The 21,160-nt window shown below is 40.9% G+C and overlaps 1 protein-coding gene across 2 annotated transcripts; it reads left to right on the top strand.

Annotated features, from left to right (window-relative positions):
* Nucleotides 1-2,822: 2,822 nt before the first annotated feature.
* LOC147325422 (uncharacterized) lies at nt 2,823-20,482 on the top strand. Of its 2 annotated transcripts, XM_086299963.1 has the most exons (13): nt 2,823-3,051; nt 3,156-3,268; nt 4,874-4,947; nt 8,808-9,006; nt 9,509-9,710; nt 9,796-9,964; nt 12,344-12,437; nt 12,531-12,566; nt 12,669-12,722; nt 12,863-12,990; nt 18,763-18,898; nt 19,130-19,200; nt 19,493-20,481. In XM_086299963.1, the coding sequence occupies exons 4-13, from the start codon at nt 8,811-8,813 to the stop codon at nt 19,724-19,726; spliced, it is 1,320 nt and encodes a 439-aa protein (XP_086156089.1). In that variant the 5' UTR covers nt 2,823-3,051; nt 3,156-3,268; nt 4,874-4,947; nt 8,808-8,810; the 3' UTR covers nt 19,727-20,481. The 2 variants fall into 2 exon arrangements, with proteins under 2 accessions (XP_086156089.1, XP_086156090.1); XM_086299964.1 differs by lacking the exon at nt 4,874-4,947 and having other exon boundaries at nt 19,493-20,482.
* The last annotated feature ends 678 nt before the right edge of the window (nt 20,483-21,160 follow it).

The raw sequence follows: 21,160 nt of genomic DNA, 5'->3' as shown, positions 1-21,160 counted from the left end.
TGTATATAGTAAATAGTTCCCCCCACACACACACTTTTTCCTTTTGTTGCGTGATATAACTCTAACTCACCTTTTCTTGCTGACCTCTGTGCTTCTGTAACACGAGTGAGTTTCGCCTGTGTGGCATTAAGTCTACATCTATCCTCTATGCTTGTTTCTGTCCAGCAGAGGGCGCTGACAGGTCAATGCAGCAGCTAAACTCTGTGGAAATGAACACCAGGAGAAAAGTAGCAAAACCACAGCCTGATCACAGGTTAATTTCAGAGTGCACAGATAGATGAGGACACTGACAGACCTCTACGTGCCTGTTGGATCATTAACTGGCTGTAAATATGTAATCATGTATGATATGCATGTTGTTGTAGACTAAATATGCTCAGACTTGACAGAGGTGGTGGTTTACGACACCAACTGTCTGCCATCTATAATCCAGTTTTGAGATCCCTCCCCAGACGCCTTAACGTCCACTCACATCCTGGGCCATCTGACCTCAGGAAATCACATGAAAGGGTGGGGCCAGGTTTCACAATGAGCTCACCCGAAACCCTGGCTGATTGGGACCCACACCCGTTTCACACCTCGGCTCATGTGATTAGGTAGAGGATCATCAGGTCCCTCTTTGGGGGGAAACTCCCACTAGGTTTATATCTGGGACTCTCCACCATTTGACCTTAGAACTGAAGAAGCTTCTCGGATGAGAGGTGAAACGTCTTCAAGCAACTTAAAGAAGTCCAGACGCTTTTCTTTCCAAGCTCCTTAGACTGCGATGACCTGGATGACTGAGAACCTTCACAGACGCTCAGACTTGACCTTCAGAAGCAGAGCTGAGGTTTCTGACAGAACCTGAATTGAAGAAGACAAAAGTCTGAAGAAGTCAAAGCTCAGTAACACGCAGAGTATAAAGAGAATTTTATTGTTTCATTCTATTTATTATTTAGCTTGGCTCTTCATCGTAAAACCCATTACAGACAGAGAGTAGAAAACTATAAACCACAAATGATAAAGATCTAACAACAAGGCAGCAGCACGACTATGAAACTACTTCATTACTTCATGAAGTAAAACAGTAAATAACAGCAAGACAAAAACACAAACATATAAACAATAATCAAAACCTGAGCCAGATGAGCAGAGCTTAAAGAAACTTTTACTTTACAGGAACTGACTTCAGCCTGAAAGACGTTTTTACAATAAACCACAGTCCAGTTTTCTTTCTTGTCAAGAACAAACACAGAGCTAAGAGGTCTTTAAGAGGTTGCAGATGTGAAAAAAGAACAACTATGTCGACGTTTATAAGCCTCCATTTTCTTCAGTGTTGCTTCATTTTAACCACACATCAAAGGAAAACTGACGCGTGGTTAAGAAACGAGAAGGTGTTATTTTTCAGATGAAGCTTCCTTCACTCACTTTGGCCTTTAACACAGTTTTTCTGTTCAGAGATTTTCCCTTCGGCTTCACAAACAGGCAACAATTCTGTGTAAGCCAAACTGTGTCCCTAACCCAAGATGGAGGGCGATGTTAATCTTACATGCCCACATATATGAAAAAGTTTTTACTGGTTTTTATTACCCCAACACAAAACTCTAAAAAGCAGAAACACGCACTTCAAAGAGCTGTCAGCTCCTCAAAGTGCATGTGTCAGCTAAATAACAGGTTAAATACACCACATCATCTCTATCAAAGTCAGCGTTAAGCCTTTATTTAGGAAAACTTCATCATAAAACAGTTACTGTCCACCTCCTGCTGCGGTGGGCACAGAAATCTTTGTTCTGGCAGGCGTTCCCGTGACACTGTCCCTGTAGCAGGGTCCCTGTGTCAGGTGTCTTTTTGTTTGCTGTCACCATGGTTGAAGCTCGGTAATGCTGCTAACCTTCACAGACAGCAGAACATCATCTCTGTAAGGTCAGGTCACAGAGCACACAGACAGACACAGGTAAAGCGTGTCAGGGTGGAGCAGGTAATTGCACAGCAGGGCAGGGAGGAGGAAACAAAGGGGAGTAAGAAGCAGAAATCACTGCTCACTGATATTTAGTTAATCTTCTTCTTTCTGCTCCTTTCAGGGATCGCCACAGCAGCTCATTTGCGCATTAAACAACAGCAGCACTTTTAAGCTTGATCAGCTGTTGTTAGAATTTATTTAATATTACTTTCTAGTATCAGCTGATGTTTGCTGGAGCCACAGCTGTAAAAGCTGCTGGTCATGATGTCGGTTTGAATATGTGGTGAGAGGGAAACATGAAGATGAAACCAGGAGATGTCCTTACTGAATCATCAGAGCTGTGATGGAGAAACAGGTTTACCTTTTAGGTGACATGAATGAGTTAAAGGGAAGTTATGAACTGTTTCTGAGAGACAAATAACACCAGGATCCTTTTCTAAGTAGCTGACAGCTGGTAACTGTGCAGGGGCGGGTCTAGCACAGTGTTGCCAGGGGGCCAGGTAGGGCATTAACAGGGAAAAGGGGGGCACAAAGAAATATGTTCTTATTCTCATTTAAAATGTCTGTTATTAAATAATTATCTGAAGATTACAACCAAAGTTTTTATCTGACGTAAAATGTATAGAAATCATACATATACCAACAAGACTGTACATCACTGTCACAACAGCATTTGTTTTCATTCAAAGGCTTTATGGCTTTTCCTATAACACCTGGGGGGCCGGTCTCTAGTCAAAATGCCCGGGCCAATTTTTTGTCCCAGTCCAGCTCTGGTAACAAGCAGAGCAGCCGCAGGGCTGGACGGATGTGATCGTTGATAATAACATGAGCCACTTTTTCCTGTTTACGGCTCAGTCCATGAGCTGGCAGCTTACAGGGAGGACTTTGTAACGTCCTGTCTGACCGCCTCCTGTAGGAAAAAGGAAAATCTGCTGATAGCTGATAGTATTTTGGAAAAAGTTTCTTCATTCTGACTCTGTTAAAGTCTCCCAACACAATAAAGTCTCACTCTGGGTTAAAATCCCTGATCTGCTAATGACGCTGCACCTTCATCCACAGCGGATGTCAGCTTGTGATGGGATGTAAAGATGGGAGAGGAGAGCTGAGCTGAGGTAAGCGGGTCAAACTTTAACACTATGTTACTAACACTCAAACGTCTGTGGCTCAGAGTTCCCTCCCTCCTCTTGATTTGCATAAGTGCTTCTTTCTGTCTCAGATGGATGATAACACTGTCCAGTGTGATGGCAGCTCCTGACGTGTCTGCTTCTGCCCGATTCTTTCTGTGTTTGCTTCGAGTTTAGCTGAAGCTTGGACATCGCCTGCCTTCTGGTATGTTTTCCTTTTATTGATTCATTTTCACCATCATGTTTCCTTTCAGTCAGCCTGGCGCAGCATTGTATTCAGACCTGCTGACATCTTCTGTTACCTGTAGTCTACTTTTCATACTTAGATGTGTGCAGGTGTTAAAAAATGAAAATAACACAGTGACTCTACACAATTCTGACACCAATTAAAATCATATCATTTAATTTGATGAATGTTTGATAGAGACTAAACGTTTTTTTTGGTAGTGTTTGTGGGTGTGCCGTCATTCTGTCTGTAACACGATGAGATTTTAATGAATTCTGATTAAAATTTGCTTTTTTCCCCACAAAAGTGGACAAAAAGCTGTTGAACTTAGAGGCTATGATTCTTACAAGTGTGCTGTGTGTTGTCATTATATAGACATTTAAAACATCATGTCACGTCATTTGACCTCTGACCTCACTTTTACATTGCACATGCGCCTTTCTTTCAAGTTTCTCGAAAATGTGTTAAATGTGATATATGTTTAAAGAAAGCAGAAACAGAATGAGCTTCCTGCTTAGGTAGAAATATACTGTAGTGTAATATTATTAATCAGTACCTATCATCCATCACCTACACCCACACGATATTTGTGTGTAATGTTGTTAATGTTATGTGGTTCATCCTGATGTAACCTGGTGTCGATAGTCAGACAGTAACTGTGTTTGTTACATTCAGGCGCTGATAGAGTCTGTTTAAAAAGACAAGAGAGAACAGATGAATACTGTTTCCTTAAAGGGTGAATGCTGCCCGCTGGAGCTTTGCGCTCTCAGCTTCTTGTTTGCTTTATTTTTTTGCCTCAAAGGAAAGTTTTAAGTTGCTTATTTATTTGCTGACAAACAATATGAGTCCATCATCAGAAATATTTACCATGCAATAATTCAGTGACAATACTAATAATTGGCCTTTGAAATGTAGTATTTTCTTCATCATACTAGTGAGCGGCTCCATTAACAAGAGTCGGAAGCTCATTAATCAAAGAATCCATGATGAAATCAGACGCCACATCCCAAACCACGTTTCTGAAATAAGCAGTTAAGCGTGCAGTCAGAGGATGTTACTGACTGTTTAATGGTGTTCAAGCATTTCCTATTATGTTGGTGGTTTTTTTTACTTCCTGTTTTTAAAGTTTATTTAGAAACTTTTTTTTTCATATAACCACTCAGGTTCCCTTTTTCACGCGAACACCCAAACTGTGAACTTTGTGACTAATTTTCCACACCCAGCCTTTTTTTAAGAACCCACTGAGTGAAGGCCATGCATCCTCCTCCTAAAAGACTCGTGCACTTCTTTGATATGCAGCTGATTATCAGCAGTTAATAAACAACAGGCAGGCGAATTCAGTTGACAACTTCTGTTTTCTCTTATCCTGATAAGAGCCACAGATAAAAGAACCACTGCAGGCAGATTATAGCAAGGCTTTTATATGATTTCTTAGCATGGCTTTTTATATGATCAGTGCAATAAGGTGTCATTTATAATAAATTTATAGCCTTTGAGGGTAGCTGTTTTTGAAAAGTGTAACGTTCAGCTGTTGAACTCTGCAGGCATTGAGGTTAAAAACACCACACTACTCATTTCCTGTAGGTCGAGGACCCTGATACTCCTGAAGCTGCAGAGAAAGCGAAACAACAGTTTAATCGGCATTGAGGACGAGCACGGTAAGACTAGTGTTTCCTAGCTCTGTGTTTCAGCTTACCTCGTGTTATTTTAGGCAGCAGAGTGACACCAAAACAACAAGGTGTTTTAGTGGTGTCTGCGCCCACCACTGTAAGCTACAGTCGTAATCCTGCAGTGCAGGTGAAACAGCGCTTTATTACTGAAGGATCAGTGTGTGCATCCCTGTTGAGCTTAAGCTTGTTTATGTCTGTAGCGCTAATGGGTTTCCTGATTGCTGTGTGATCAGTGAACACATCATTTGAGACACTTGTATTTTGTTAAAAACTAGTTCAGCTGATTATAAACTCTGTGTCTGTAAAAATGCGGATATCTCACCAAAGATTAAACATGAGATAATGAAGATATTTGTGTGACATCTGCACAGGAAACACTTGTATGTGCAGATTAAGTGACAAAGTCTCTGCTCAGAGCAGACTGTACATATCTGAATAAGATGAGAAATTATTTAGAATTGAAATAATTTAGTAATAACTACAGAAAACCTTCAGATCACACCACCATGAGGTCATCGCTGAAGAGAATGAGAGGGTTCAGTGTTTGTAGGAATCGATGCAGCACCATACACCATACACCATACAGACTAATAAAGGTTATCTTATCTTATCTTATTTCTATTTTTAAGAAAGTAGTCTTTTTAGAACCAGGGGCGGAGCCAGACATTAGAAACACCCGGGGCTTAGCCCTAAAGGGTAGTATGCATGTGGGATTTTTATTTTTTATTTTTTTTTGGGGGGGGGGGGGGGGGGGGTCAGAAATGACTGAAAGATTAATAGGCTCTGTTTTGAGTTTTGTTAAAAAAAGAATGACTTCATATAGGGAAAAATATATATCACACATGCAGGACACCTTAAACTAGTTTTTTAATTAAGCAGCAAGGCAGAACAAAGTCGGGGCTGTATCAAGACACGAGGACTAAACCCCAATTCAACCAGACCCAGAACTGATCCGGAATTAAAACAGGACTACAACAGTTCAAAATCTGGGCCCTATTTCAGGAAGCCGGTTTAGAAAACTCAGAGTGAAAAACGATACTCAGGGTTGAGTAACCCCGAACTGTCCAACTTGGAATATTCGGTTTCAGAAAGGCTGATAACAATTAGTTCAATCAACGCGGAGTTGCTTTAACCCCAAGTTACGCGCGCACGAGGATACATAAAGCCCTGATTAGTGGAGCACAGATTAAGCGAGTCACCATGGAGACGGAGGGAAAGAAGGCGCGGTCAATGTATTTTACAGCGCTTGAGGCCGAAATTCTGATGGCAGCATATGCCGATAACATGCAAATTCCACAGGAAAAAAGTAACACAGCCTCAGCTGCAAAAGAAAGGGAGCATGCATGGCAAAACATAGCCGACAGAGTCAATGCGTGAGTGTTAATTTAAACATTGATCGAGGGATTTCCACCCATTTAACACGTTATTATATTTTATTTTATTTTATTTTATATTTTATACATTTTATTTTGTGAAGTGATGTGAGCGCAGGTGCAACCCAACAGGCCCCAAACGTTCCTGGCAGCAAGTAAAAATGAAATATAAAAATATAGTCCAAACAGGTAAGGTGTAATTGTATTATGAGCCATAGTGCTTGGTCTGTTTGTCCGATGTAAATCAATTGCAGTTAGAGGCTACATTAATTTCCCCTCTGTAAGCACTTATTGAAATTATCTGAGCACATTACAAGTACATATTTGCTTACTCTGTATGCTCAAATGTGGCCCGTTATAGCCAACAGAAAAAAAGCGGAGGCCCGAAAAACAGGTGGGGGTCCTCCACCACCACCACTCACAGAGGCTGAGCAGTTGGCTTCCACATTTGTGATAATGTTGGCAGCATCACATATGATCTTCACAGTGCAGAGAACACAAATTAGCATCCATTACTATAATGAAATAATTTGTTAGTTTGACATGCTACAGGGAACTATGTACCTGCACATTAATGCTGTGGAAAGACTTCCTGTTCACATAGTCTCCTTCATTTACTGAAGGAGCAATGATTGGAATGTGAGTGCCATCTATACAGCCAATCACGCCTGGGAACCGTGAGAATAAATGTAAAATTTAAGTAGTAGTTCAAGTATCACCACATCATACATTAAGTTTTGTTCATCCTGATACCTGCAATTTTGTGGCATCCCTCTTTGATAAATCTTGTGGGTCTATGACCGGGGAACACCACAAACGAGTACAGGAGACGTTTCAGTGCAACTGTAACATTCCTGACTGCCCGACAGACGGTAGCCTTGGAAACGTGCTCAGCGTCACCAATATTATACAGAAAGCTCCCGTTTGCAAAAAACCGAAGTGCAATACAAATAATATGTACAGAACTGAGAGAATGTCGACGATGTGTCACATGAGCAATATTAGGCCTGAGGATGTTATTCAAATGAATTATAGATTGTGCTGAAAAACGGTAACGTTCACACAGGAAATCATCAGGAAATGATAAAATGTCCAAACGCGCTCTGATCACTCTCTCCCGGCGGAGAGCTCTGCGGAGAATTTGGGCTTCACGATCTACTGGCTCTTCAAGGAAGGAGCACGCCATGTCCGACACTTCCTACAGTCAGGTTTCCGACAAAGAGGCGGAGAAAGTTAGGGTTAGTTGAAGTAAACCTGCTAGGGGGCAGGTTAGCTTCACGGAGTGTGTCGTCATAGTAACTCACTCAGTATTAATCTAAACTCGCTTTGTGAAACCTGAGCTCGGATCATACCAATATCAGGGGGGATTCACGCACAGTCGTAAATTCCCACAGTGTGCACTATGTGCTTCGAATATTGCTTGCACTTTTTGTTTTATACAGTTGTCAGCCAGGCATCTAACTATGAAAAATTACACTCCAAAAGACCCCGGGCTTCTGACAAAAAGACCCGGGCTTAAGCCCAGTAAGCCACCCCCACGCTCCGCCCCTGTTTAGAACACACAGAAAAAGCACCGTACAACAAAATAGAGTAAAATAATATATTATAGAAAAACAAGTTGAGCCGCAGAATAGAGTGAACATCAGAAAAACCTGACTAAACAAAAATGTTTCAGTCTTGGAGCCACAGACTGAAAGGCTGCGTTCTCCTCCAGCTTCCATCTGGTACGATGAGTCTGTGAGCAGCAGAGTGTTCAATAAGGCTGAAGCCTGGCCGTGGAGTGCTTGGTATCTCTTCTGGGAGTCAATGTAAAGAGTATAAAACAGGACTAATGAGTTTGCTTACTGAACCTGTTAATAAATTTACTTAGATTTGATTATAATTTCAACTTCCTATCACAACATTCTGATGTTTTTAGTGAACTGTGGATAAATAAAATAGGCGATTAGGAAAATACTGATGCTGATGAAAACAGTTCACTGGAGGTTAACTCCTATTTGTATGAAATGGTCGAAAGAATTGGAACATTTTAGAACAACTGTCATAGAGAACGGGAACACTAAAAGTTTGAGAGACACAAATAGAAATATTTAAATGGTTATAAATCGTGGCTGTTTTTCAGATGGTTTTGAGTGACGTGCTGTAATCAGATACCTTTCACAGACACAACATTTCTCAGTTTCAGTGTTTAATATGTTGAACTTTTAGCATTTTGAGTGGCTCCATACTGCAATGTTTTGGTAACGATCAGAGAAACATAGCTTTATTTTTACTCTTTTATATTAAATATTGGGTTATAAGGATTTGCAAATGGCTGCATTCTTTCAGATTTGCATCTTAGACAGTGTCCTATCTTTTCCTGGACGCAGGAAAAGTTGATCATTTTTGCAGCATTTGGATAAATCTGCAAATTAACCATTAAGAAATCCATGCAGTGAATTGAAAACAGCTGTGTTTGTTTTATTGTCTCCACAGAAGATGTTTGCAGCTGAGGCCAAAAAACTGATTGACAAGGTGGGAGATAAAGAGCTCATCTATAATGAGAGCCTAATCAAGAAAGTAGATCTGCTGACTCTGGTCAAAGTCAGCAAAGGAAAATTCTGGCCAGTGCAAAAGTACAAGATAATGCAACTCAGTCTGCCCGAGCTCATGGAGGTGGAAGACTTCAGCCCAGGTGTGTATTCAGATGCATAAACACACACATATTTTGTGTCACACAATATAAATACACCTTTTTTCTGACTGAGTCCCATTGGCCTGGTGATGATGATATAATACTGTAGTTCACATGCTGACCTTAATTCACAGAATCTATCTTATTCAGATGGGCCAGCTATTGGCGCTAGGACCTACATCTCTGCCCCTCATCGTCCATACTTTTGCCAGAAAGAAAGGAAGGGTGATAAAGTAAGACAGAGGATGATGGGTTGTGACCTGCAAGGCAAACAGGTTCACCAGTGTCACAGTGAACTAATACATTTCTTAATCCACAGAAGGGAGAATCAGCTGGGAGTGTGTGTCTTTATGCTCCAGTTATACCAGAGGTGGCGGTGGGTGTGCCTCTGTCTCCTAAATAACTCCCCCTCATTAAGCTGACCTGTGTGTTGTGGTACATTGACCTCATAATATATAGAACGACTGTATCATGTGTAAGTGATGCTCCTTTCTCCCTCCAGAGTGCACAGATGAGCCCTTTGTGAGTAATTTCATGACTTCAACAAAGACGAGCGGGAGAGGAGGGTTAGGTGGAAAAGACATTGGTGTGTATGAAGCTGAAGTGAATGCAGGCGCTGACAGTATGGATGGACTAGTTCAGCCCGTCAACATGATGTCGAAGAAAGTCGACCTTAAAGCCCTGAGGAGCGCGCTCAGTGACGGGTAGGGCTCTGTCTCTGCTCAGCGATCGTTGTTTTCCAAACATGCGCTAACCTTTTTACTCTCTGCTGCTGCTTCCTGTTTCCAGGACCATAAAAACAGACAAAGTGAACCTGCTGGCACTGAAAACGAAGGATAAACTGGCTTTTGTTCACCAGACAATTTACAACTCTTCTCCTGTCACACTTATTAGAAAGTGCACGAGGGATGGGTCCTTGTTAGCCTCCTGCATAAAGATACTGAGTCTGTTTGCAAAGGTGAGTGAATCTCCAAAGGATGAAGACATTCTGGGCTCAGCTTTGTTTTCAGTAACTCATGTTTGAGCTGTATTGGTAATGAATTGATTACTTGTTTGTGAAGAACAAACTGTCCAGAGTGCAGGTGCAGCATGATTTGTCTGTAGTGATTAAAGTGATCGAGTTAATGAATTTGAATCAGGAATTCTTTACGTATTCAGTTCCTCTGTTTGTAAGTTACGTGAATGGTCGGTTCTTCAGCATTTTGAAAATTTGCCACAGTTCTCCGGCAGATTTAGACTGTTGGTAACTTCTGCCTCATTGTTTAATCAAAACTGATTCTGCGGACATCAGGACTCTGGGAATCCAATCCACTTCCGCAGGACTCCACTAACTTTGTTCCACTTCAGGAACTCAAAGGCTATTTGTGGTCATAAACGTCCCTGGCAGGCCTATTTCAAGGCCACATTTGAGGAAGAAACAAGTTCCTGTATAACCCCCCAAAAATAAACTCCTGAGTAGCAGACTGGTTAAAGTCATAAAAATAAGTATTGTGTAAAAATTCAACAACTATGAAGAGCATAATTCCCAAATTACTATTTAGAAAACAGCATTTGCCACAGAGCACGGTTTCCACGGTTTCCTGGTTCCTACACTGCAATGCTAACAAGCAGGCAGAATACCCAGCACTGTAAACCCTGGCACCAGGCCTGACCCGTGGTGTAGCCAGGTCATTTTATTAGAGTGACGTGATTATTTACCGGAGAGTGGCACATAAACAGATGCTCTGCAGCAAGAACCATTGTAGACATCATCTGATGGAGCTGTGTGTAACATTTAAGGTCAAGGTCAAGTTTATTTATATAGCACATTTCCAAACAGTCCATGCTGCACAAAGTGCTTAACAATGTAAAATGCCACTAAAATAAATAAAATGCAGTGATGCAGTAAACTATAGAAAAGCAATTAAAAAAACTAAAACAACAGCAACAACTAAGGCTGTTAAAACCAAAAATGTTTAGGTCAGAGTGTGTTAATAGCCAGACTTAAGTGTGTGTCTTTAGTAACGATTTAAAATGTTTGAATGTTTGTGCAGATCTAATATTAAGAGGAAGGCAATTCCAGAGTTTGGGACCTGCCGCACAGAAGCCTCTGTGTCCATGATAGTTAAGTTTAGTCTGTTGAATAGTTAAGGTTAGTTTGGACCTCATGGTTCTTTCTGGAGCATAAATATAAAGGTGGTCAAATAGGTAAGAAGGCGCTTGGCCGTTAAATGATTTAAAAACAAAAAGTAAAAATTTAAATTGGATCCTGTAAGGAACAGGGAGCCAATGTAGAGAGGCCACACCCAGGATAATATGCTTCTTCTGTTTAGTGCCAGTTAGCAGACGAGCAGCTGCATTTCAGACCAACTGGAGACGATAAAGAGAGGCCTGGTCCAAACCAAAGTACAAAGAATTGCAGTAGTCCAGTCTGTAAGTAATGAAGAGATGAATAACACGTTCAAAGACATTAGCTGGAAGGTACGGCTTAACCTTGGCTAGCTGTCTTAAATGAAAAAAGCTGGATTGGACTACTGAACTCACCTGCCTACACAGTTTAAAGCAACCATCAAGGTACACACCGAGGTTTTTAACCACTGTCTTACAATAGGAGGATAAGGGGCCTGGACTGCTGTCAATGGGCTTAATGAAGCTACCAAAAATGACAGCTTCTGTTTTGTTTTCATTTAATAAAAAAATAAATAAATAATTAAAGACATCCACTGTTTAACACTATCAAGGCAACATAATAATAACTGAAGTGGGCCTGTCCCTGCTTTTAAAGGCAGATAGATCTCAAAGTCATCTCCAAAATAGTGAAAAAAGAAGAAAGTGAAGAAAGGTTGTACTGTGAGAAAACAGATCCCAGTGGCAACATATGCAGTGCAAACAAGGCAGGACCCAAACTAGAGCTTTGAGGTGCACCATAATTAAGGGGGGCTATTTTGGAGCTGTGATGGCCCATGTTGACATAAAAAGTCCTTCCAGATAAGGACCAAAACTACTGAAGAGCAAACGCTATTAGGCCATCATATGATTCCAGCTGTGATTGCAGGATATCATGGTCGACCACGTCAAAGGCTGCTGTCAGTTCCAACAACAAGAGGGCAGCAGCTTTAGAATTTGGGTGTTCACGCTGCAGCAGCTCTTTAAAATGTTTGGAAGAATTCAAGCAGTCTGTTGTAAACCTGATCCCTTCACCTCAGCAACTTCCGACCAAAGGTCTCCAAAACTCTTGGAAATGGACTGAAGATCATCTAAATTGTGTGGCAAATGGAGAACAATGATAGTGTTTCTTCTATGCTTGTGTATTGATTGTGCAGTTATGTGTAATTTAACAAAAAATAAATGTTTTTAGGGCCACAGAAAAGAGAAGACAAGCTTCACTGTTCCAGAAAAATCCACCTTTGCTTACGGCCTGGTGGAGATAAAGATAGAGGATGAGAAGCTAAGTAAGAGCACAACACTGTGTTGATTGCATGTGTGTGTGTTTGTGTGTGTGTGTGTGTTACTGAGTATAATTTCTGTCCTTTGCTCTCATTTAGAGATCTCGTGTGAACCCTGGACTCGAGGTGCCCTCGGTATGTTGCTGTGTGTGGTTGAAGTTGATGCCATGTTTGTCTTAATGTTCACATCAACATGAAGTCTTTCTCACTTTTAATAATCTTGAGGTCTGTTTTCAGATGGACTCTTTGGCGATGACATAGAGAGTGCGATGCTACAACAGATTAAAGAAGGTGTGTCTGACAGTTTGAGCTTTTCCCTGTTCTGAATTAATCAGAGTGAAGCTTTTGGAATTTGGGACCTACAGCACAAACTCTGCTTTAATTTATTGAGTGTGATCGTATCAGTTCTGTTATTTCTGTGTTTGCCGCAGAACTAAAGATGAAGGATGCTTTTCTGAAGCCGCTGGCAGATCTTCCCGAGTCGACCCGTCATGATCTACTGAAGAAGCTCAGCGAGCTTGCTGAGGATGGGGATACTCTCTCTCTGCTGGAGCAAACAGTAAGAAGAATGTTTACAACATCTGAAGCTTCTTTGTGCTCATCATGAGGTTTCATCTCCCACTGATCTTAATTCTTCAACTGATGCTTCATCAGTTACTGCAAGGAACAAAAAGTGAAGAGATGGTTAAACAGGCAGTCACGTGAGAATGGAGGTTCCACAAGAATAAACAAGCATCAGTCTAGCGGATTATCAGCAAAGGAGAGTGCCTGTATAAAAGCAAATGTTTTGGCAGTTTGCTGATCTGGTGCATTCAGGTGTGTTAACACAGTGCCACAGTTACCCCACCAGTGGACATCCCAGGTCAGACCATGTAACCTCAGATAAACTGCAACAAACCCAAGAGCTACATCTCAGACTCCACAGGCCTTAGGTTAAATGATTAAGTTCATGACAGCAAAATTAGAAAAAGAATGAACATGTGGGGTTTGTTCAGAAGGGTTGCCTGAAGAAAGCCTCTTCTTTCTAAAAAGAACGGAAAAGCTCAGCTTAGGTTTGCAAAGTTGTTTCTGAACAAACTCCAAGACTCCAAGAACACAGCTGAGATGTCTAAGCAGCTGAACAGAGTAAACTGTAAACTGCTCCATAACCAGAGTATTCAAGATTCAAATGTGAGGCCATCTGTCCCACAGCTAAAGCTTAGATCAAAACTAGGTCAATGATCAGAGCACATCAGCACATCTCTGAAAACTGTAAGAGTGGCAGGATCTTAAGAATCCTGTGCATAAATAAATCCTCACAAACCTCAGTGCACTAAGAAGAGTGAAGCAAAATTGCTCCACTTCTATGGAACGCCAGGACTGCCATAATGAATTAATTAAATACACCATTAAATAATTAATTAAATGTGTCAATAATTAATTAAAATTGGAATTAATTAATTAAATAAATAGTTATGATACATGTAATTAATTAATTATTGACACATTTAATTAATTATTTAATGATATATTTATTTATTTCATTTTGGCAGTCCTGGCGCCTGGCTCTCATCATGAAATAATTTTATCTGTCAGCCTCACCCATCAAACTCAGGGGGCGGGGTTAACGCTGCCCATGCAGCTTCTCTAACATTTGATTGGTTGCCGTGCAAAGTAAGTCAAAACAGGTCGATCCTAGATAATCGATTGCTTGTGTAGACTTGGGGCAGCCAGTTATCCCAGAATGCAGATCAAATCACAGGCAGCAATGGTGGTGGTGTAGTTTTAAAATACCCCGTTTTTCTGTCACCAGCTACACTTTTAACAGTGTTTTAGCCGCGAATGTCGCGACGTATGTCTGGTCAGGTTGTCAACATAGAACATGTTTGCAAAAGTGCTCAGATGTTTTCAGAGATTTCACTAGCTCTGCTAACAATTAGCATGCAGAGTGCGCCGAGGGGGTTACGTTAACCGGTTTGTTTACATATTCCACTCTCCGTGTTCCACATGTTGCATTCACAGATTCTCATTTTCACCTTGTGTCTCTGTGCTTCTGCAACATAAAGAACAAGCTGACATTTTTCTCATGAAACCAGCGATCAGCTCAACAGACCCTCAGTTTACCTGCATGCATCCTCCTCCTCATCTGTCAGCTGTTTAACACCTGCTGCTAATTCAAGAAACACGCCTAGTTACCTGGTGATAGTCACAGTTTAACTGGGCAGCCGGTGCTCGATATAAAGCAATGTCAGCGCATTTTTCTGCACAAGATAAGTAAATATAGTGTTTTCCCAGAGCGCAGAGCTGCTGGAGCTTGTTTCCTTACAGAGCACTTTATAGGCGAACCAGCTTCATCAGCGGCTGATGTCCAATCACCGGCACACAGCTTTCAAACCTCAGCTGAGTTTTAGCTCTCAGTGGTTAAACGCTGGACTTCATTCACTCAGGTTCTGTCTGTCGGGTCACGTTTACTTCGCTGTTTTATTTACAACTGAGCAAATCGGTTTGGCTGAGGTTAAAGTTACGTTTCATAACTGCATAGTTTCACAGACGTTTAATGGTTCACTGGCACATGTGTGAGACTGAACTATTCGCTTTTCTTTATCTGATGTGTTTTGGATTTAACTGTGAATTTTGAGATTAAACTGACTTTTAAAATGTGTCCTTTAAAACTAAACATGTTAATAGGACCTCCCTATTTATATCATAGTTTATCATATAGCACGTGTATTTCAGTAATAGCCTGCTGATTTCAGTGTAGTGGTGAACAGTCGCACAGCTCACGTGGGCGTTATCTGTGATACTCCTTAACTATAATTTATCCAAGTTAACTTCAGTTAACCATTCAGACAGTTCTTTTGCAATGAAAAACATAAACACCCATGCTGCCGGTAGGTTTTCTCAGTGCCAGCTGTTAACATTATAGCTGCTTATGCAGTAACCATGGTAACCACGGACTCTGAGCGGCTGGATCGACGGAGGTCAGACAACAATTTTACATGTATGATCTTAAAACAGGACACAGCCACTATACATGCTGGCCTCATATCAAATGTGAAGGCAGACTGAGTCTATGTTTGACGTTTGTTTATATCTAATCTTCCTTTTCAAACATTTAAACAGCAGCGAGTCTGCAGCTGAGGGAATACAAACTCAAATTGTTGGAACAGGTTTGCTCGTTTCTTGGATTCATTTGGTGATTTATTAAATGTATAACTGTTATTCTAATCTGCTGCTGAGTCTCTTACACTTTTCTTTATGCTGTATATTTTCATGTCTCTGGAATAGTTGGCAGTTAGATAGTCAGCTGGGAAACTCTGTGTTAACTCATGGAGCTGAGGATATCGTGGATATGCTGACCTCGCTGCATGGTGTACAGAGCGAGGTCAGCATGATTAATATTCACAATAAAAATATTAGCCGAACATCATGAAGTCTGTATGTGTTTCATAGTGTCGAACAACCTTTGTACAGTTAAAGCCAGCAGTTACTACATGACGGAAACACCAACGTTATCTCTTTTATGTGTTTATACACAGGTCACGCTGATTACTGAACAAAAACCCAAAGATCAGATGTTAAACAGATTTATTTGCTCTCTCCTCCTTAAACATGTTTTTAATGTTATAATTCAGAATTGGCGACTGAAACACGTAGGACACATAAGAACATCAGGAAATAAAACACCGATAAATATAACCTCAGTAAAAGAAGTCAGCGGGGGTTACTACAGCTGTGTACCGGGGCCTGCGCTTTGTCGGTGGGATTGCTTGCGAGGCGAGCGGGTCTATCCCACGCTTTGCCGTGAGACTGGGCAGACATCTCCGAAATCATCGAAGCACTTTTGCAAAGAGGCTGTATCTTGACAAACCGACCACACATATGAAGATTAAACCACTACATTCTCGGCTAAAAAAAATATTAAAACGATATTTGGTGACACACAAACAGGGTTTTTCAAAGTTCAGTTCTGTTAGCTTCCACATGCCGGTTGTTGTGTGCTAGAAACAATGGCCACCAGGCCAAAGCAATGGTTTTGACTCGATCAGCGTTAACCCCGCCCCCTGAGTTTGATGGGTGAGGCTGACAGATAAAATTATTTCAAGATGAGAGCCAGGCGCCAGGACTGCCAAAATGAAATAAATAAATATATCATTAAATAATTAATTAAATGTGTCAATAATTAATTAAAATGTGAAATACATAAATAATTAATTAAATGTGTCAATAATTAATTAATTAAATGTGTCAATAATTAATTAAAATGTGAAATACATAAATAATTAATTAAATGTGTCAATAATTAATTAATTACATGTGTCATAACTATTTATTTAATTAATTCCAATTTTAATTAATTATTGACACATTTAATTAATTATTTAATGGTGTATTTAATTAATTCATTATGGCAGTCCTGGCGTTCCATACACTTCAACGTGAGAAACTGATTAAAAGGATCGCTTAAAGTTATTGCTGCTTAATTATATTTCTAAAAGCTCTTTACTGATATTTCTCAGCTATCGGAACCATGGATGCTGCTGGTTATCAATCATGTATGCACAGGCCCAACAACCAATACTGACAACAGGCTTGGGGCTTTACAGACAGCAGGTACAGTTAGGGCCATATATTTGGACACTGGCACAAGTTTTTCTTTTACCCATTAACTGAAACATGTTACAATTATAGTTATATAACAGACATAAATGTAGACTCTCAGCTTTCATTTGAGGGTATACACATTACAAAAGTAATTGGACAGTTGACTCAAAGGCTACTTGATGTGCAGATGTGGGCAATTCCTTTGTTATGTCATTGTCAGTTAAGCAGATAAAAAGCCTCGAGATCATTTGAGGTGTGGTGCTTGCATTTTGACGATTTTGCTGCGAACAAACAAGGTGCGGCTCTGTATGCAGGTGCAACAAGCAATCCTTAAGCTGAAAAAACAGAAGAAAAAAACAATTGCTGCAATATCAGGAGTGGCAAAAACTACAGTTTGGTACATCCTGAGAAAGATAGAAAGCACTCGTGAACTCAGCACCTGGACCTGGAGGTCCACAGAAGACAACAGTGGTGGATGATCACAGAATCATTTCCATGGGGAAGAGAAACCCCTTCATTTCATGTCTTGATGCATGCTCAATCATCCAGGTAAGGAAATCCCAAAAAGGGGATTCTGTTCACCTGGACAAAGTGTTTTCAGTGGAAGAAACATTTTGTCACTCATCCAAGTGACTTCTTCACTCTCAGCTGGCTGCAGGTTTCCCCAATCTTATAAACAGTAAATTTGCACAATGACTGAAACTGGGCAGTGGGCTGTGAGGTCATAACCTCACAACATCCAACCAACTGAACTACACCGTCTACCATAAAGAGAAGACTGAATGAAAGTAAATGCAAATGGTTCACTGCAAGGTCCAAGCCACTCATAAGACTCAAGAATAGAAAGGCTCAAAAAAACCAAACAAACACAGTCCTGGAAAAGTATTCTTTGAACAAGAAAAACGCATGCAGAAGGCGTGGAACAGCTCATGATCCAAAGCATACCACAACATCTGTAAAACACGATGGAGGCAGTGTGATGGTTTGGGTATGCATAGCTGCCGTGGGCACTGGGACACTAGTGTTTAATGATGATGTGACACAGGACAGAAGAAGCTGAATTAATTCTGTGGTCAGAGACATACTGTCTGCTCAAATCCAGCTAAATACAGTCAAATTAAATGGGCGGTTTTTAATAATACAGATTGACAATGAACCAAAACCTACACCCAAAGCAACCCAGGAGTTTATTCAAGCAAACAAGTGGAATATTCTTGAATGGCCTGGTCAGCCACCATATCTTGATCCAGCTGAGCATTTCACTTGTTGAAGACTAAACTTCAGACAGAAAGGCCCACAGACAAACAGAAATTCGATGCCGCTGCAGTAGAGGCCTGGCAGAGCATCAAAAAGCAGGAAACACGTCCATGAGTTCAAGACCTCAGGCTGTCATTGCCAGCAAAGGTTTGTCAGCATTAGAGTATTAGAAATGAACATTTTATTTTCAGTTATTTAATTTGTCTAAATACTTAGTCTCTGAAATGGAGGGATTGAGTTAAAAATGGTTTAGTTCCTCACATTTTTATGCATCTTTTTGTTCAACCCACTGACTTAAAGCTGAAAGTCTGAACTTCAACTGCATCTAAGTTCTTTCATTTAAAATTCATTGTGGTAATGTACAGAACCAAAATTAGAAGAAAGTTGTCTCTGTCCAAACATTTATGGACATAACTGTAGTTTTATGTTCTCCATGACTAAACACCATCCTGCTCTGATACTACTACTAATAATCCTCTGCTTCTCTCAGTTGGATCACTGCAGTAATGGAGCATTTGAAGGCACTTTGTCTCAGGCTGTCTCCTCCTTCATGGACCTTCTTGATATCTCAAACATCTCCACTGCTGTGAAGGATGCTGTTCACCTGTTGGTCAGCGCGTTGGACAGTAAGTCAGCTGACCTGCTCTGAGACATTTATCCCATCCAGTAACATGTAGATGCTCCACATCAGGTGTGGTATGTGAGCTGGAGGTGGTGGGGCTGAGATAAAGCTGCTCAGGTGTTATTTGGGAGTGTGTGAGAGCTCAGCTCACAGTTTTACTGACACATCTGAAGCAAAGCGTTTCAGTTCGTCACATCGTCATCAAACTTTGTCTTTCTTCTTCATGTTTGTGCAGCTCTGCCAGATGAAGTGCCACCACTTCTGACCCGCTGCAGTCCAGACACTCTGAGAGTGCTCAACCAGTTGGTGGGTCCATTCACTCATTCATCTGCATTCATCTACATGCTCCTCTCAACAGCTGCCAGCCTCATCACAGCTTATCCTACAGACTGAGCACACTGAACATGTGTAATCTGACACCTTAAAGCATCGTCTGTCATGTTTTTGTAATAAAGAAGAATAAACTAAAACTAAACAGAAAATCCCACACGTGTAAAAGCACATCAGCAGCAGCTCCGCCCACTATCAGCAGCCTGTGGGCAGAGTCTTCCTCATGTTTGAATCTGATCAGACAACAGCTCCCTCTCTGCTTCTCCAGGTGGATGGTCTGAAGGACGGTCGGGCCACACTGCCAGAGTCCCTGCCCGTCCCCCTGCAGGAGGGAGGGGAGCTCCGCTGGGCGGCCGAGTTCATCTGTTTGAACGATCAGAAGCTGAAAGAGTTGAGTGACGGCTGGGACCGGCCCGAGCTGCCCCCAGAGGTTCTGCTGGAGGTTCTGTGCCTCGCTGTGCAGGGACTCAGCCTCCTGATGCAGCCCACAACAAACCCTTAATGTCAGCTGCTGTGATCTTTGTTAACCTGTTTTCACAGCAGCGTTCTGCATCTTTGAACGTTTCTGCCATTGTTTCCTGAACTTTCATCTGTCAAAGATCAAAAACAAAAAGAATAATCTAATAAAATATATATATACTTTTAAATAAATAAAACTTCATACTTTTATGTTCGGCTCATGGTTTTAATATTTTATTAGTTTTTGCTGCACTCCTTTATGTTCTGTCCTGTTCCCTCCTCTGTGCCCCTGACCCTGTTTCCATGCTTGTTTACTGTTAGTTATTTTTACAATATTGATATAGAACTAATCTCTTGAAATATCATATATCAGATTTGGTACTTGAGAGACAAGAAAAAGAAGTGACAGCATGCAGAGAAGGAGGCTAAACATTGTGCCCTCTGCTCCAGAGACAGTCCTCACAAACAGGCGATAGAAACTGTAGGGTCAGAGTCTGGACTGAACCTGTCAAGAGTATTTTTGTTTTTAAAGGTTTTATTATTCATATAATAATCAGCTAAGAGTGTTTATATTTCTGTCTTGTACTCAACCAGCTGCATATTTTAATTGCTGGCTCTCTACTCTATAACGGAAACTGTTTGCCTTCACATTAATTGTCAGCAGCAGGAAACCACCACCCAAGAGTAAGAAACAACCTTGTAGAGAATACAAAGTTCTTGAGAAATCACACCTGCTTGCTTGACAAGATAAGCATGATATTTCCTTTTTTGTATGCTTCCTGTTGTGTATAAATAAAGGCAGCGAGCTGCTCCACGGTGTGTGAGTCTCCCCCTGAGTCTCTCACCCGTGCACGTTAAACTGCTGAAGTGTCTGAGTGTTATTTCATTACATCTGAGTGCTTGATAAAAGAATCTCTAACAGAACCTTATGCCCTTTTTAAGAGGACTTTCTGTGTTTATGGTTTCATCCTGCAGATCTCCATCTGGAAAACGTTACAGTTATTTATTTTTCAACCATCAAAAAAACATTTCAGTCCAAGCAACCTTTAATGAAAGATTTAATTTATCAGACGGAGTTTCAGTTCTGCTTTAGGGTTTCTCATTATTACTCACATTTTAAAACATTTACTTCTTGTGGCTTGTTGGAGTTTCCAGAGATGTGAGAGGAGACTTACCGGCGCCATCATGAGGAAAAATGCTGCATCTGCAATTCTGAAGAAAGTTGAAATCAATTTGAAACAGGATTTAATCTACACATCTGAAAAAAATATACTATGCTAATATTTCTTATAATCAGGGTTGACCATGAAGACATGTAACATGTAACAGGAGACTCAGCGCTGCTGTAAGGTCGACACAACAGGTTCAGATCGCTCTCTGTGGAGCTCATGCTAACGAAAGTTAAAACGCTGCTGTTAAAATTGATGAGTGGGAGTCTCATTTTCACCGTACACCTCAGGATTTTCCTCAAGTGATT

This window comes from Aulonocara sp. 'chitande type north' Nkhata Bay, linkage group LG7, assembly GCF_057382095.1.
Source record: "Aulonocara sp. 'chitande type north' Nkhata Bay isolate Kocher_YH1m ecotype deep benthic linkage group LG7, A_spYH_male_GT1.1, whole genome shotgun sequence".
Classification (NCBI taxonomy): Eukaryota; Metazoa; Chordata; class Actinopteri; order Cichliformes; family Cichlidae; genus Aulonocara; species Aulonocara sp. 'chitande type north' Nkhata Bay.
Note: the sequence above shows the minus strand (reverse complement) of the source record. Positions and strands in the feature narration are given on the sequence as shown.